General features: G+C 37.2%; 1 protein-coding gene across 17 annotated transcripts in view; it reads right to left on the minus strand.

The window, feature by feature from the left end:
* The window catches only part of ppip5k2 (diphosphoinositol pentakisphosphate kinase 2), a 249152-nt gene that overhangs the window by 74956 nt on the left and 157918 nt on the right, over window positions 1–16278 (minus strand). For 14 of the 17 annotated variants that reach the window (XM_059644714.1, XM_048527822.2, XM_059644712.1 and 11 more), the window contains 2 exons: window positions 3523–3696; window positions 827–896 (listed from right to left, as the gene is read on the minus strand). In XM_059644714.1, coding sequence (XP_059500697.1) covers window positions 827–896; window positions 3523–3696 — 244 coding nt within the window. The remainder of the gene's footprint in view (window positions 1–826; window positions 897–3522; window positions 3697–16278) is intronic. The other 3 variants (XM_059644722.1, XM_059644720.1, XM_059644717.1) reach the window with 1 other exon arrangement.

Here is a 16278-nt window from a genome sequence, read left to right on the forward strand (position 1 = left end):
TTCACCAAAGTCAATTTAACAAATGATTAAACAATTACTCTTTGGAAAGTTAATATTCCTGCAAAAATCTCATTCACATTTTTGAGGGAGTGAACGCATTGAATACTTCACATTTGCCGTCACAAATTTCTCAAAAAATAATCATCTCAATACATGAAATAAGAAATTCAAATCTTTCATATCTACATTACAACAGATAACATGCCTATTCCTTAGTTTACTGCCACATACATGCTAATTGTCAAAATACTGATGTAACCTATAATTTTAAAATATTCTTTTGTTACTATGTATGGCCATTTACAAATTAAATATAAACTATCAACTCTTCTACAAATATATTTTCAAAAGTAGAAATATTTGATGTCGTTATCTCTGAATTTGTACGAGAGAGAGAGAAAAATAAAGCAAGATCTTACAGCAAATGTCAATTTAGTAAGAAGCCAAAGCCTGCTGCAAACCCATGCTTTATACCATTGACTACAACATTCATCAAACAGTACAGAATACTCACGTGATAGTTGAGTCTTTCAAATGAGAGTTTTTAAATTCAGCATGTTGTTTAATATATCGAAACTTCAGAAACATTTCAATTCTGTATTCACAAATTTCATGTGACTTTTTTGAATCCCAAAGTAAACAACAAAATCCATTAAAAGCCATCACTAGACAATAAATAAAATATCAAATACTTTTCCTTTCATACCTATAATTCCTTATAATATCTGCAGAACATAATTCTAAATACTAATAATTTCCTTTTAATAGAAGAATAGGAGCAGAGTTGTGTGAAATTATTAGTTGACTGTACAGTTTCAGCACTCACCAAGTCCAGTGTATTTCTGCTCTGTATGGGGTCTTCCAATTCGTAAACCAGGAGTGTTGTCAGTGAGAATCTGTATGACAATAGTGAAAAACATTTTGAATATTTGAATGAACAGCAAGAACTAAAAGCAGCTTTTATACTAAGGCCTGCTTCAGACAGTCAGTGTTAATAAGCTGCATGATTAATGTTAGTGGAAACATATAGATGGAGACAATGACAGATCATGCAAAATCCTTTAGCCTGAAATGGGTCCATTCCACCTACAATGTCCTTGCAATGGGATGAACATAGCAAACATTGGATTAACAAGGTGGTAAAATAAATATGTGGGGAAAATATCAATTTATAAGAGCATACAGATACCACTCTATTACTTCATCAGTTAACTATCCTTCAGCTGCCTCAATACAGGGAAATACACAAGTGTATTTGACAGAATACAACTTTACTCCATGCAGGGGTACAACAGTACTTTTTAGACACTTTACATTCCTGATTAGTGTCTTACGTTGCAGTACCTCTTTTCATTTTTTTTATTTTTAAGAGACCCTACATGTGAACAGTCTTCATTCTTCAAAGAGCTGCACCATTTACTTTCCCTACCATTGAAAGGTTTTCACTAAGTGCCTCCAATGTGGCTTGGTTCAGCTGAAAAAAATGTTTGCGATCCAACATATGATTAGCATATTATGATCTTAACAATATAAAACTATTAATTAGACAATGGGATCAGAATTTGCTTTAATGTAAGCTTTTATTTGAAATGTGGATAAGTATGTGGTTACTAGAAAACATGTGTACATGATGACAAAATGTTTGTTCTTAGATTGAATATGGATTGAAACGATTATTGATTATAAAGTTAAAATTTCTGATAATGTAATGGGATGCAGTAATCACAATCCCTTTTGAACAAGCTGAAACCAGTTGCGTTTACTTTTTATACGGAACAGTTTAGGTTGCATTGTCTTGTTAACAAGCAATTCTGTGGCTCAGAAAAAATGAAATTCACATTATTGTTTATTCCCTGTGTGATGTTGGATTAAAGGGACCAAAACGTGTGCTAATATGGATTAAATCAAGCAGGTTCGTGCTCCTGAATTTTTTTTTTAGGAACTTCATTGGTTTGCATGCGTATCTCAGAATTAAAGTTCTGTTGTGAGTACTCTGAAATTAGCTGCCAACATTCCCTTTCCCAGTTCAGATATATGAGACATAAACATTTATTTAAGGTACAAGAGTTCCACTTAAAAGCATGGAACAATTCCAATTATAATTAACATCCTCAAGATAGGAAAGATAGCTACCAAGTGACCTGATTCAATTTTCTAAAATACATCGGAATCGGTGATTTCATGTAAGTAGTTTGTTTGATTTGGATCATAAATACTGAATAGCATGGCTACAAACCTTAAAATGGATTTGAGTTTATAAAGAGTTATTTCCCTCCCACATGTGTATTGTGGTTAAGTTTAAGATTTTCTTCTAAATGTTCTGTTGTGTAAATGATACCTGTAAAAGAACTAATTGTACAGAGGGTTCAAAACAAGCTCAAACTAATACTGTTAAGAACAATTAGATGATTGAATGCTGTATGGAACAGAATAGTCCATGAACTTCTGGAATCTTGACATTATGATGCCAAAAGGCAATCGTTCAAGGGTGCAATATGTAGAGTGTAAAGTGAAACCGGTAAACTGAATTTTGCTTGATTTACCTTTGATTTATAGATTGAAAAACATCCTCAATAACCTTTTATCAAAACATTAAATAATTTTAATAAAGTTAGAGTAAGATTAGATGGAACAGGGTTGGCAGTCCCATTGGTCTTTCACCATTCACATTCTTTAAGTGTTAAGTCAATCAGACAAAACAAAAACTTCCCACTTCCTGATTTGTAGTAGTCCATTGTCTACAGTATTTTTGAGTGGCAATAAGTTAGTTTCAAAAGAACAGGACGTTTTGAAGACTGAAATCTATAGTCAATAGCCAAGGAGTACTATGCTGCAACTGCTTGCCGATCAAGTCAGTCAATTTCCACAACATTGTTATTTAAACCAGACTATGTCCTGAACTGCATCTAATTTGGACATGCAGAAGGGTTCTGATAGGTGAGTAATTTTAACCTAACTCATCAGGTAAGACACTCATGTGTTTACTTGGTTAGCCAGATGTGTACACAGTCAAATATTACTCTTCATTCACTTCAGAGAATAAAATTGGTGGGATTAAAACCCATGTAGGAATTGATTCTTACAGTTTTCCTGATCGATGGGTATGTTTAAATTGGTTGCAATATTTTCAAATAAACAATGAAATTGGTACTGCAACATTTTAGTTAAATAAGAAAAGAACTGCCAAGGTCTGTACAGAATAGAATAAAGAAATGCAAGAGCAGCATCCATTCTTGCATAGACAAGCATAAAAACAGCAAACGATAACTTAACCTACAGGTTTTACATTGACATCTGTCCTAGATCAATTAAGGTAATACTGTCTGAATAAATAGGATAACTATTCATATTAACTATTTCAACTTAGTTTGTCAATTCAAAATTTTGGGTTAATTATTTTATAATTAGAGGTCAATGTTAAAATTAATAACAGGGGCTTTTAAGACAGACTTGAGGAATTACTGTGAATGTTTGACCAGTGAAAATGGCAATTTTCATAAAAATGAAGGAAAATTGAAAAACCTGTTGCCATGAGCCAAAAATACTTGATGTGAAAGCCAATGATTTGGGGGAGACAGGGGAAGAAGTGATTTGTTCCCCTGATCTGCGTCTTCGACGCCCAGCACCCACACCACTAGTGTAATGCATCCAGGTACCACTACACTCTGGGCTAGACAGACTCAGGGGGCTCTCTTCCTGGAAGTGAGAAAGGGGGCAAAAACAACAGCAAAGCATGCAAAGTTAGATATTTTCAAACCAAATGACTTAATAATATCATTACTAATGTACACAAGTTATTAATCATTATGCCAGAAGCATCTGGCAATCCCATGGTTAAAATATCAAATCAGTCAAAATGTTTTTTCTATAAAAACAGAATATTATAAAAGGTACCCTACTGATATGCATACAGCCAATACTGTGGATTTTTTTATTTAAAAGAATGTTATTTAGGATTAGGAGGGTCATTTGTATTTCACAGGAATGGATGAAAGTGCTTTAGTTTGCAGCACAGCCTGTGTGCATGTCAGTAAAGTACAATATATCAAATACTTAATTCTTAAGTTAGAGATGTAAAGGCCTGACACATCCACAATCCAGATGAACCTAAAAAAAAGCTATAAGATCGACACAAAAGAAACACAATGCAATTAAAACTTGCAGTACATATTTAATATAATTGCTTTCACTTACCTGCAATTAGTTTTAAGGTTACAATCTAAATATATTCAAAAGAACAATTTCATTCTCTCTGTAATTATGCTTCAACATTTTGTACATTAGGGATTTACAATCAGTGTGTTGCAATTTATGAATAGAGAGCATAGATTGACTCAATGATAAACAAGCTTCAAATTGAGGACTCTACGTTACATTTTTATTTGCCATCAGGCATTTCTCTAGACAAAGTAAACAGAGAAGAGACATTGAATGGGATGAAGAAAAGTAACCACACTGAGAAACAGTAGGGCCAACTGGAGGCAGAACAGTAAGAACTGGGGAAAAATAGTGGTGTGTGGAGAAGTAGCAGACCTAGCAAGAGAATTGTAACAATAGGACACACTTGTAGAATGTATGATTAAAAGTAGCATTCCATCATTAATGTGCATTCGTAGCAAAGAGAAGTGAATGATGAAATTTGTTTGGTAAAAACAACTAGAGCCTAGAATTGCATAAGCACACAACAGACCTGATGTAAAAGGTCAAATGGTGCAAATTCAGCCTTGAAGTCAAAGGTTGGTACAAATGATGTAATTAATTATACATTAATCACATCTAATTAACTGTCATACTCTTTCGACCAATTATAGTACAATCAGCTCTAATTTATCGTTACCCATTTCATCAAATACAACTTACGATAAATTTTAGTAACATTTCAATAAATAGAACCAGGACAAAAATAGATGATATTTTGTATGCAAAAGGATAAATAAAGACGAGACAGCATGAAGAATAAAGGCACCTAGGCCAGTGCTAAACCACAGAATAAAACGGAGGTGTGCATTTTCACCTTCTGATGCAAAGCTAGTGGAACATTTTAACTTACAAATTTTTTGTGATAAACAGATTTCATTGTGATATAGAATGGGAAAAGCTCAAAAGAAGTTAGAACATTTGATGTAAGAACAAATCATTCATTACATTGGAATTCTATGTAACTGAGCAAATATGGAACAACAACTTAGCAATTACACGCCCCTTTTAGGTTTTAATGCCTTCTATCCAAATTAATTCTTCCTTGTGAAAAACCTTGATAATTACTTTACTTTAAGTGACCAAAATGTAAACTCAAAAGATTGGCATTGGAGCTATGAAGTGTGCTTACTTTGGCTGGAAAGCAGTCTGTGGAAGCAAGTAACTTTTTAACAGTACACTAATATGGCTGCAGCATTCAGTGAGAGGTAAAACAAAGAAAGCAAGGAGGAGAGGTAAGCTATTGTAAGCAATTTTGGGTGCACACAGCAGAGTTATCATGTGCTAAGGCAGAGTTCTCAGAACAATTCCATCTGAGGAGGCTGTACAGTCAGCGTTAGGCACCATTCAAACATGGGAAGCAGGAGAGTAATCATTACCAGTCTTCTGAATTCTATTTGAATCAATTTTTTGTTTGTCGTAAGTCAAGAAATTTACATCAGAAAGTAGTGAAGAGCTTCATCACTCAAGCAATTGATTCATTTACATTTCTGGAGAGAGGAGTTCATCCATCCTATGCAGTACAGGAAAGCAATAACCACATCACTGAAATACCAACCCAGAGATCTGAAGTGCAAATCTCGGCATTACAAGTTCTGATACCAAATTCAATAAATCTAATATTATGTGGAGTGCCATCAGAAAGAATGATGACATAAAGCTTTGGCAAAAAGGCAAATTATTAATTGATGCTCTAAAGAGAGAACTGCCACCTGTACTTGGTCTATTCCACATGCAATTCTAGTCTTGCACTATGTGGTTGAATCAAAGCCTTTAAAGCATCCAGAGATGGGCAATATAACAGTGACTGAAGTTCCTCCTCCATCACCGTGACCTGGGTAACATTTGGGCTCCTATGGTGAAGTCAGATGCAAAGTAATAAGACCTTGGCCAGATTCCTCCTTTCACATGCCTTCTTTGGTTCCTAATCAGATCTACTCCTCCCTTACCAATTAAATACTATAGAAGTCTTCAGGATTGTATGTTAGCTGCCAGTTTCTTTTCAAAATCCCTCTTTTTCTTCTCCTCTTATTTTCTTTTTCAATTCTCTTCCGAACACGAGCATGGTTCTCAATTGTAATTTCTACTGACAGCCAACCCAAGCACAATTTTTCTTAATTTTCATCCACAGGAACTGATTTTGATGAAATGCACCTCCACTGAGTTCACGCAATCTCTTCGAAGGTTGTTTTGTCCAACCTTAGGCTACAGTTGATCTGACCCAGATCTATTCTTGCCATATTGAAGACATCTCTCCTCCAGTTAATTGTTCATTCCCTGGATGGTTTTGTTCTACCACTATGCTAAAATCTATGATACAAAGATCTGGACCCCTCCCCATTCCCAAGAACTATGCCTCCTTTCTTATTGTTCTGCACAAATACTGCTACAGCAAAATCTGCTGAACACCATCTAGGAACATGTGCCCCTCTCCAGCGCTTCACCCTACAACTATCACAGTCTATATTATAATGGATCACTTTAATTATTCTAATGTTATAACTCGGACAGGAACAGCACACTGGAAACAGAATCCCATAACTCCACAAACGGTACCAAAAGAGTAAACATCTTAATTGATCACCAAAATTGTCACCATGTTCCTTTCTAGTAATGTTTGTTTTATTTCTGTTATTAATTTCTCTGTTTTGTTGGGCCACTTTCTTCATTCTGTTCTACAGACTATTTGTGAGATTGAGCTTTTCATCTCATCTCTATTTGAATGGATTGGAGTTCTGACCTTTCCAATTGCTATTTTGTTAGCTCTCATGTACTCTTCCACTTCTTTTCTTTCTACTCTAAATTCTTCCTTCTTTTTTCACCAAATTTGTTCATGGGTTGGGGACATCACTGGCACGGCTGACATTTAGTGTCCATCCCTACTGTCCTACAGGTTAATCACCTTCATGAACCACTGCAATCCATGACATGTGGGTATACACATACACTAAGTGCTGTTTTCTACAAGTGTTATACGTCGTAATGTTTTCTCCCAGGCCTGAGTTTTAGTTAATTTTAAAATTATTTGATTTTTAAAACTCTAGTTCCTTGTGCCATTTGATTCTTGCATATGTATTACTGTGCCTACTTTATTAGGTACTAAATGTTGCTGCAAAAATAATCTCAATTTTTAGCAGTAATATATTTCACTTTATTTTCATACATCTTTTTATTCTCATTATCTAGGATTTTATTTATTTCATGGCCATTTATGCCCTTAGTTAGCTTAGCCTGTTCCACGCTTTTTTTAATATCTAACATTGTGTAATTTCTTGTAATCCCACAGCAGATTTTACCTGAAGGGTGCCAAAAGCCCATACTCAAATGGGGAAGTGACAGGAAACTGGAATTTTAGGGCTCATTGTCCTGCAGCTGACTCAATTATAGGTAACCCATGGGCTCATGCAGCAATTTTATGGTAGGCAAATAAGTAAGACCACAAAGGTTCGGAGGATGAATACCTGGGGTTTGGATTGTAATCAGAGGCAAGTCAGGGAAGGTGACCAGACAGGTCTGGAGTATTGCTGGAAGTTGAATTCATTGTCACAGTGGGAAGTGGGTGGAGTAAGTTTGAAGAATGAGAATGAAATCAGAGATTCTGGGACTGATTGCGATTTTAGCACGTATACATAATACTTTTGCTTAATTCCATGCTGTTTAGTATTAGTTTTCCTCAAGGCAATCAGTTGTAGTTGCAGCAGGAACAAACTGAAATTAAAAGAACAAGCAAAGCACATCTTAAGCGTCGGTGAGACTAAGCGGAGGCTCGGACACCATTTTGTAGAGCACCTACACTATGTTTACAACAAAGGACAGCACCCTCCACTCGCGAGCCACTTCAACTCCCCATCCTACTCCCTAGGTGACATGTCCATCCTGGGCCACAAATGACACCACTCACAAACTGAAGGAGCAGCATCTCATTGAGCGCCTCAGGAGACTACAGCCTAATGGCCAAAATATGGATTTTACCAGTTTCAAAATCACCCCACCTGCAGTCTCATCCCATGACCATCCCTCCTTCTCATCGCACTCCCCCCCCCCGACCTGACTCAACCTGTCCATCTTCTCTCCCACCTCTCTGATCAATCACCACCACTCCCTACCCGCACTCATCTGTCACCATCCCACCTACTGTACCCAAAAGCACCCCTCCGCACTCTATTTATTTCTGAGATCCCTAACGTCCCACCCCCATTTAAGAAGGGTCCTGAACTGAAACGTCAACTTTCCTGCTCCTCTGATGCTGCCTGACCTGCTGTGTTCCTTCAGCTCCACAGGGTGTTATATCTGTATACGTTATTGGATTAATGCTTGCTTTGGATATGGAGTAAAAAGAAGACTCTCTTTGGCCTACACCAAAATGATATCAAGTGCATCCCATGTCAAGAATGGGTGCACACTGCCATATATGCTGTCTTGGACACAAAATAGCACCTATAGCAGTTAAAAGTAGGTACTATGGAGCTGAATTTCTAGGCTGGAGCATTGAGCAAATGTGTAGAGTATGCAAGGGTAACAAACAAACTTACTAATACACATAAATAGCTGTATGTAAAGATAAACCTGAAAAATACCATCTAATTAGATTTAATGAGAAATGTTTCAAATATTAAATAATATGCAAATTAAATCTTTTGGGTGCAAGTAATTTTGTCTGACAAATCTTTCACGGCAATTTCATGGACATGAAAGGCAGCTTGAAATATACTACGTTACCAGTCGCGATAATTGTATTCACAGGTTGACGATGATTAAAAATACAGAAACTTTCATTGAACAAACCTAGAGCATTTTAACCCCTTTGATGACAATTCTTTCCTGATGGAAATAATTATATTAAACATTTCAATCTTTGTCATAAAGCTACTGTTCTCCATTGCATTATACATATACAAATCTTGCATAAATAAACTAACTTTTCTATTTAAACTGCTCTTGGGTAGACAGTCATTGTAGCAACGTGAAAAATCAGGACAACAGTGTCAAAAGGTATTACCTGGACAGAATGCAAGCAAGTGACCATATGTTCAGAATTCAATGACTAATCATTTGGTCTGTAAAAACAAACAAAATGCTTTGAATTTCTCCAGCTATCAGATGGTTATCATGTGATAAGAAGAATGACAGCAAGAACCATAATATTTTATGGAGTTCTGCTGTTTACAGTGCTCCAGTGTACCAGGAATAGGGCACGTTTTCTATTTGCTGACTAAAGAGTTAGAACCGCACTTATTGCTGTTGAAGGATCAACCAATGAAGAAATTCTGAGGTAGGAAAGGGGAGAGGAAAAATAGGAACAATTTTTTTTACCATTTACCATTCCAAGGTAACATGCTACTTGATGAGGCATTGGAACTAAGTCAATTCTTTGCTGCATACTTGGCAGTCCAATATTGGAGCCTGTGGTCCAGAACATAATTAATTATTAAACAGCCTGTCACTTGAGGCAAGGGAGGGTTCTTTAGCCTTGGATTTTTGTCAACATCAATGGGAAAAGTATGTACACCATTTCAGAAAAACGGAACTCCAATAATATAGATCTCCTTATAGTTTGGGTAAGAAACACACACATTAAATGATGAGCTCACAACTCTGTGAACACTTAGGTAATAAAATTGTTTCTTTGAACAGCTGAAATGTTAAGATATGCAAAAAGTGTTCATTTAACACAAGAAAGCAGTCTGGCAGTGAAGAGGATAAAAATTGAAATAGATTAAAAATAACATGCATTTGTTATGATGACAGATCAGAACCTCAAGTGAGTTAAACATAAAAAGCTTTTGGATAGGACTTTTCATTTCATAAAACAAAGACTGCAAGTCAAGCTTGGCTTTTAATGTAACTTGTAAGCATTCACTGACTGATGAAAGATTCCCTATTCAAAGTTCTGGAATGTCACAACTTGCAGGGGCCAAGGAAGCATCACAGAATGAGATTTCAAAGGGCAGAGGTGCACATAAACTAATCATCACCTCTCAACAGAAATAAATCTCTTAAGGTTTATATTCCAGACTCGAGATGCATGTACATGAAAATACATTTGTATTTTACTCCAACAGGAAAGTACAAATCACAGGTTAAAAGCCAACTGCGTCACCTCATAGATAAATTTGAGTGACATGCTAGAGTGTGGGCTGGTGTGCTGTTAAGGTCACAGCTTGAGGACAGCCATTAAACACCCCTCCACTGCAGGTACACTCACATTGCTGCAAGCCAGCCATCAAAAGGAAACAGGAAGAACATCATCTGATTTGCAAAGCCAAGAAACTAAAAATTGGCCAACCAAGGAGGTGAGTGGATCAAGAAGGGGAGTCAGTTCATCCCTCGTCATCTGAAAGCTCGATAATTTTGTATATCAATAATTAGGGAATGTTACCTGGGACTGTTTATAAGATGATACAGAAGTTATCAACAGCGGATGCAAATGTTCCCTTTAATAGTGATAATAAAGCATTCCTGATGGAAGTAAGTACATTGAACATTTGCCAAGTATGCTGCAAAGGAAATTAAAATTAGCTACTTCGTATAAGTGTCAATTCATAAAAGGAAATTAGAACTACAAATTCTTATCTAGATACAGCATGAGTTACCATTCCATGCCATGCACGTTTATCTGAAATTGTTTTTAAAACTAATTTTGTACAGAATTAAATACAAAATGAATAGTGTTTTTTTAAATACTGGATAAATGGAAGTGAGTTATTAGGTAGGAAAGATGTAAAAGACAATTTGCCATTTATAAAATTATTATATTTATTGTAGGTACAGTTTACACCAATCAAGCTTTCTACCTTCCCATGTTAAACAGGTGCCTTACATTTTATGTAATATAATAAAAGATTATGCTGATCTGTTCAGTGAAAATATGCTCCTGAATATTTAACATTCTATATCATAAAAGAAAAAATAACTTATTTTCAGAACTTTAATACAGTAACATGGAAAAGAAGACTCATATGAGTGCTTCATTAAATGGGCCCAGTCTATTAAAATAGTTTTGATATTAAGAAGAATGAAGTGTTTTACATTTCAAAATAATAATTTCACTGCAGCAACAAACTTTTTCCATTTAGCATCACTTGTTTTGTAAATTAATTGATATTTCCATTATGGATCAATTATTAAACCAAAAACAAAATATTGTGGGTATTAGCAATTTGAAATGTAAACAGAAAATGCTAGAAATACTCAGCAAATCAGGCAGCAATTGTGCAAAAAGAACTTTAATTAGAATATTTAAAAACTTTTTATAAGCGTCTTCATGAGACATAAACACTGCTGACACAATCATTATTACCCAATCCCAGAAAAGGTGAATAACCTCTTCATTTGCCACAGTGCATCTGATTTAAGTACACCCATAGAGTTGTAAGGAAGTACTATAATATTTCCTCAGCAGTGGAAGAATGATGACATAATTCAAAGACAATATAGGGCATGGCTTGGCGAAGAACTTGTAAATATGATTGTGTTCCCGTACATTTGCTGCCCTCATCCTTCTGGTAGTAGCGATCATGGTTTTTATTTATTCATTCATGGGATGCGGACATTATAGGCTGGACCAACATTTATTGCCCATTTCTAACTGCTGTTGACAAGGTGGAGGCGCACTATCTTCTTGAATGACTACAGTCAATTTTGTGACACACACACTGCCAACAGAGAGGAAGTTCCAGGGTTTTGACCCAACAACACAATGAACAGCAATACATTTCCAAGTCAGGATGGTCAGAGACTTGGAGGGAAACTTGCAGGTGAGGGGGTGTTCCCAAGTATCTGCTGTTCTGGTCCTTCTAGATGATTGTGGTCATAGGTCTGAAGTATGCAAAGGAGCCTCAACATATATCCACACGACATCTTGTAGATAGTGCACACTGCTGCTACTGAACATTGTTGGTGGAGGGAAGAAACGTTTGGAATGTGGTGCCATGTAAAGGTGCTGAACTGTCCTGGATGGTGTCAAAGCTTCTTGAGTATTGTTGAAGCTTAATTTTTAAACTATGCCCTTCGCTCTAAAATATCCAACCAGTGGAAATAGGTTATCTACTCTATCTTTCCTTTTAATATCTTAATATCTTGAAGACTTCAATCAGATCACCCTTTAACTTGCTGAACTCGAGAGAAAATAGGCCTAATTTGTATATCAATTTACATTTCTCTTTCATCTGTAAAAGCTTTGTTTCCTTGACAAGTTTTAAAAAGGTCCAAAAGAAAAGCAAATTAGTCTCTAAAAACAAAATCCTGTGCACATTTTAAAAGGGAATGACCTCCTGAGGTCATCACAACTGAAATGACAGCTTCAGCACAGAAAAAGAACATATGAATTGATGAGATTTTCACTTTTTGTGAAATGGATAATCCTGTTATGGTAAAAGTTCTCATTAATAATGTCATACTGGCAATAAAGATGAATGCGTCCATGCTTTCTGCATAAGACAATGATCATGTAATAACGTATGCAGCAATTACTAACAGCCTACATAGCAAGGGCTATGGCTTTGAATTTGTAGAGTGTATTGGCTTTGTCATAGAGACAGCTCTAGGATGAATTACACAAATTATGTTTTATGCTGAAAGTGGAGTACAAAAAAATGTTCATTTTGTACACCATGTTTTGACCAGAATTTGAGCTAGCTTAGAGAATATTTCTGCAGATATTTTACGACAGACTGCAACAATGCTGCTAACATAAAAGCAATCAAGCAATTTTATGTTAATAATGACCTTGATTTACAGAAGACTGTGATGTTTACATCAGATGGAGCTTCTGTTATGCCAGGGGATAGTAAAGTAAAATGGATTAGTGCAATGTTGTGACTTCAAAGCAAACTTTTTCAGAACAGCTTTGCATTGCTCACCAAAGTGATTGGGGAATAGATGATGTTTGAGTGCAATGTCAATTACGCAAGATACTCAAATGCTTCAAAGTATGTACAATGTTCAGCAGATCAACTGTGAAGAAGGAACAATATGAAGATTTTTCCAAACTACAGAGGGTGATATTGTAGCAAGGCAACCTCTGAAGAAGTGAGGCGACTGTCAAGACAGTTTGCAATGAGTGCACCAATGCAAAACTACAATGTCTTGACTTGAGTACTGCAGAGAACGAGCGAATAAATGCAACTATCCAATAAACAAATATTGCCTGAAAATGCTCACAAAGCCACAATATTGCGTTGTATTGACAGCTTTGAATGATGTTCTTCGTGAACTGGCATCATTGTGCAAATTCTTGCAGTAAAGCTGTTTGGTAACAACTGAAGCTATCCAATTTGCAAAGGCCAAGATCAACAAACTGAATACTCAACATCTAGGTGAACATATTTATTGGAGTGAAGAAGTTGAGACAGCTCTGGGTGCTCTCAACAGTGACGTGGACGCTGTTGCAATATGAGAGTGCCATGCATTTGATCAGGCTGCAATCGCCAAGAAAACCAATCATGAATTTTAAGAAGACAGTGTTGTGTTACTGATTTCAAAATATTCCACTTTTATACCAAACTACGACACAAGTGTAGCCACAATGACATGTGACGAATGGTCCAAATTCAAATTTACGATTGTAGAGAAAAGTCAAGATGGGTTCCATTCAGATAGTGATTTGGTGAACCATACTTGAAAAGATGACTACATTGAAGAAATGGCCATTATTCTGGACATTTGTGCAGCATTTCAGCCATCGTGAGCCTCATGAACTTGCATTAAGTGTAAATGCAGAAAGAGATTAGAAATAGATCACTTGGACAACTTGACGTGAATTAAGTCACACATTTCACCTGGATAAAATATCAACCTATATGCAGTGTACAATCACTGGACAGTAAATAAAGACAGGCACAAAAAGCTGTCAACAAAATAAGTGAATAAATTACTAATGCCTTCTTTTGGTCACATGGTAAAATATGGTGCATTGAGTACCACCACTAAATGGGACCTCATACTTTTGAGGAATGCATTGACCAGCATGACAGAGAAAAATACGAAGGTAGGCAAAGTAGACAGCTACTTAACTCCATCAGAGGCTGTGAATGGATTAGAAGACCCAGAATCTTCCTGGACACTTCTAAGTGTGGAGTCATTGAACTATCAAACCAGTATGATGAACTTCTCCATTACCTTCTGAAAGCCCTTAGGACATGCATGTATCTTAACCAGCAGACGAAAGTCTTTAACTCAGTCAGCCTTCTGTTGTAGTTTCACCAGGGTGCCAAATCATAAGAATGCCCGGCACTGTTGGTGGCACGCTATCTCACACTGCTCATTGAACCAAACTGACGTTAATGGTAGTGGGGACCTTGTCAAGCTATTAGGTCACAAGCTATAATTTTATTGCTGCTTTTGGTCACACAGCTTCATGGTTGCCTAGACTTGACCTCTGATCTCTCTGTTGAAGAAAGTGCAATTCAACATGCAGTTTACGCTCCATAACGCACATTTACAGTGTGCTCAACATCAGACAGACCAATATAAATTTGGTAGCGACTTTTGTGGAACAGCTGTGTTCAATTGAAAGTATGATCCTGAGCTTCTGGTGGCCTGTCATTTTAAGAAAAAAGAACAAAGAAAATTACAGAACAGGAACAAGCATTTTGGCCCTCCAAGCCTGCACCAATCCAAATCCAAATCCTCTAACTAAACCTGTTGCCTATTTTCCAAGGATCTGTATCACTCTGCTCCCTGTCCTTTCATGTATCTGTCCAGATACATCTTAAATGACGCTATCATGCCCGCCTCTACCACCTCCACTGGTAATGCATTCCAGGTATCCATCACTCTCCGCGTCAAGAACTTTACACACATATTTCCATTAAACTTTTCCCTTCTCACCTTGAAATCATGACGCCTAGTAACTGAGTCCCCCAATCTGGGAAAAAGCTTCTTGCTATTCACCCTCTCTATACCTCTCATGATTTTGTAGACCTCAAATCAGGACCCCCTCAACCTCTGTCTTTTGAGTGTAAATAATCCTAATCTACTCAACCTCTCTTCATAACTAGTGCCCTCCATACCAGGCAACATCCTGGTGAACCTTCTCTGCACCCTCTCCAAAGCATTCACATCCTTTTGGTAATGTGGCAACCAGAACTGTATGCAGTATTCCAAATGTGGTCGAACCACAGAGGATAATTAACATGACTTTTGTCAGGGAAGATCATGCCTGACAGGTTTGATATGTTCAAGGATGTGACGAGATGTGTACGTCAGGGTAGGGCATTGGATGTAGTCTACATGGACTCCAATAAGACTTTTGACATGATGTCATTTGGGAAACTGGTCCAGGTGGTAAGATGGGAGCTTGGACAAATTTGGCAAGTTGGTTCTAAAACTGGCTTTCAGGCAGGAGCATTTGGGTGATGGTCGAAGGTTAATTTTATAACTGGAAACCTGTGGTCAGTGACATATTGCAGGAGTTGGTGCTGGATTCGTTGCTGGTTGATGTGTATATGAATGACCTAAATATGAATGTAGACACTACAGAAAAGATGTAATTGTTGATGTTGCAGATCAGGTTCACCAAGATGTTGTCTGAAATGGAATGTTTCAGCTATGAAGAGAGACTACAAAGGCTGGAATAGTTATCCATTGAGCAGACACAACTATAGGAAGACCTGGATATCAAAGTGTGGGACTGGGTGAACACAGCAGGCCAAGCAGCATCTCAGGAGCACAAAAGCTGACGTTTCGGGCCTTGACCCTTCATCAGAGAGGGTGATGGGGAGTGGGTTCTGAAATGAATAGGGAGAGAGGGGGAGGCAGACCGAAGATGGATGTAGGAGAAGATAGGTGGAGAGGAGAGTATAGGTGGGGAGGTAGGGAGGGGATAGGTCAGTCCGGGGAGGATGGACAGGTCAAGGAGGCGGGATGAGTTCAGTAGGTAGGAAATGGAGGTGCGTCCTGAGGTGGGAGGAGGGGATAGGTGAGAGGAAGAACAGGTTAGGGAGGAGGGGACGAGCTGGGCTGGTTTTGGGATACAGTGGGGGAAGGGAGATTTTGAAGCTTGTGAAGTCCACATTGATACCATTGGGTTGCAGGGTTCCCAAGCGGAACATGAGTTGCTGTTCCTGCAACCTTCGGGTG

The sequence above is a fragment of the Stegostoma tigrinum genome, chromosome 3 (genome assembly GCF_030684315.1).
Source record: "Stegostoma tigrinum isolate sSteTig4 chromosome 3, sSteTig4.hap1, whole genome shotgun sequence".
Lineage (NCBI taxonomy): Eukaryota > Metazoa > Chordata > Chondrichthyes > Orectolobiformes > Stegostomatidae > Stegostoma > Stegostoma tigrinum.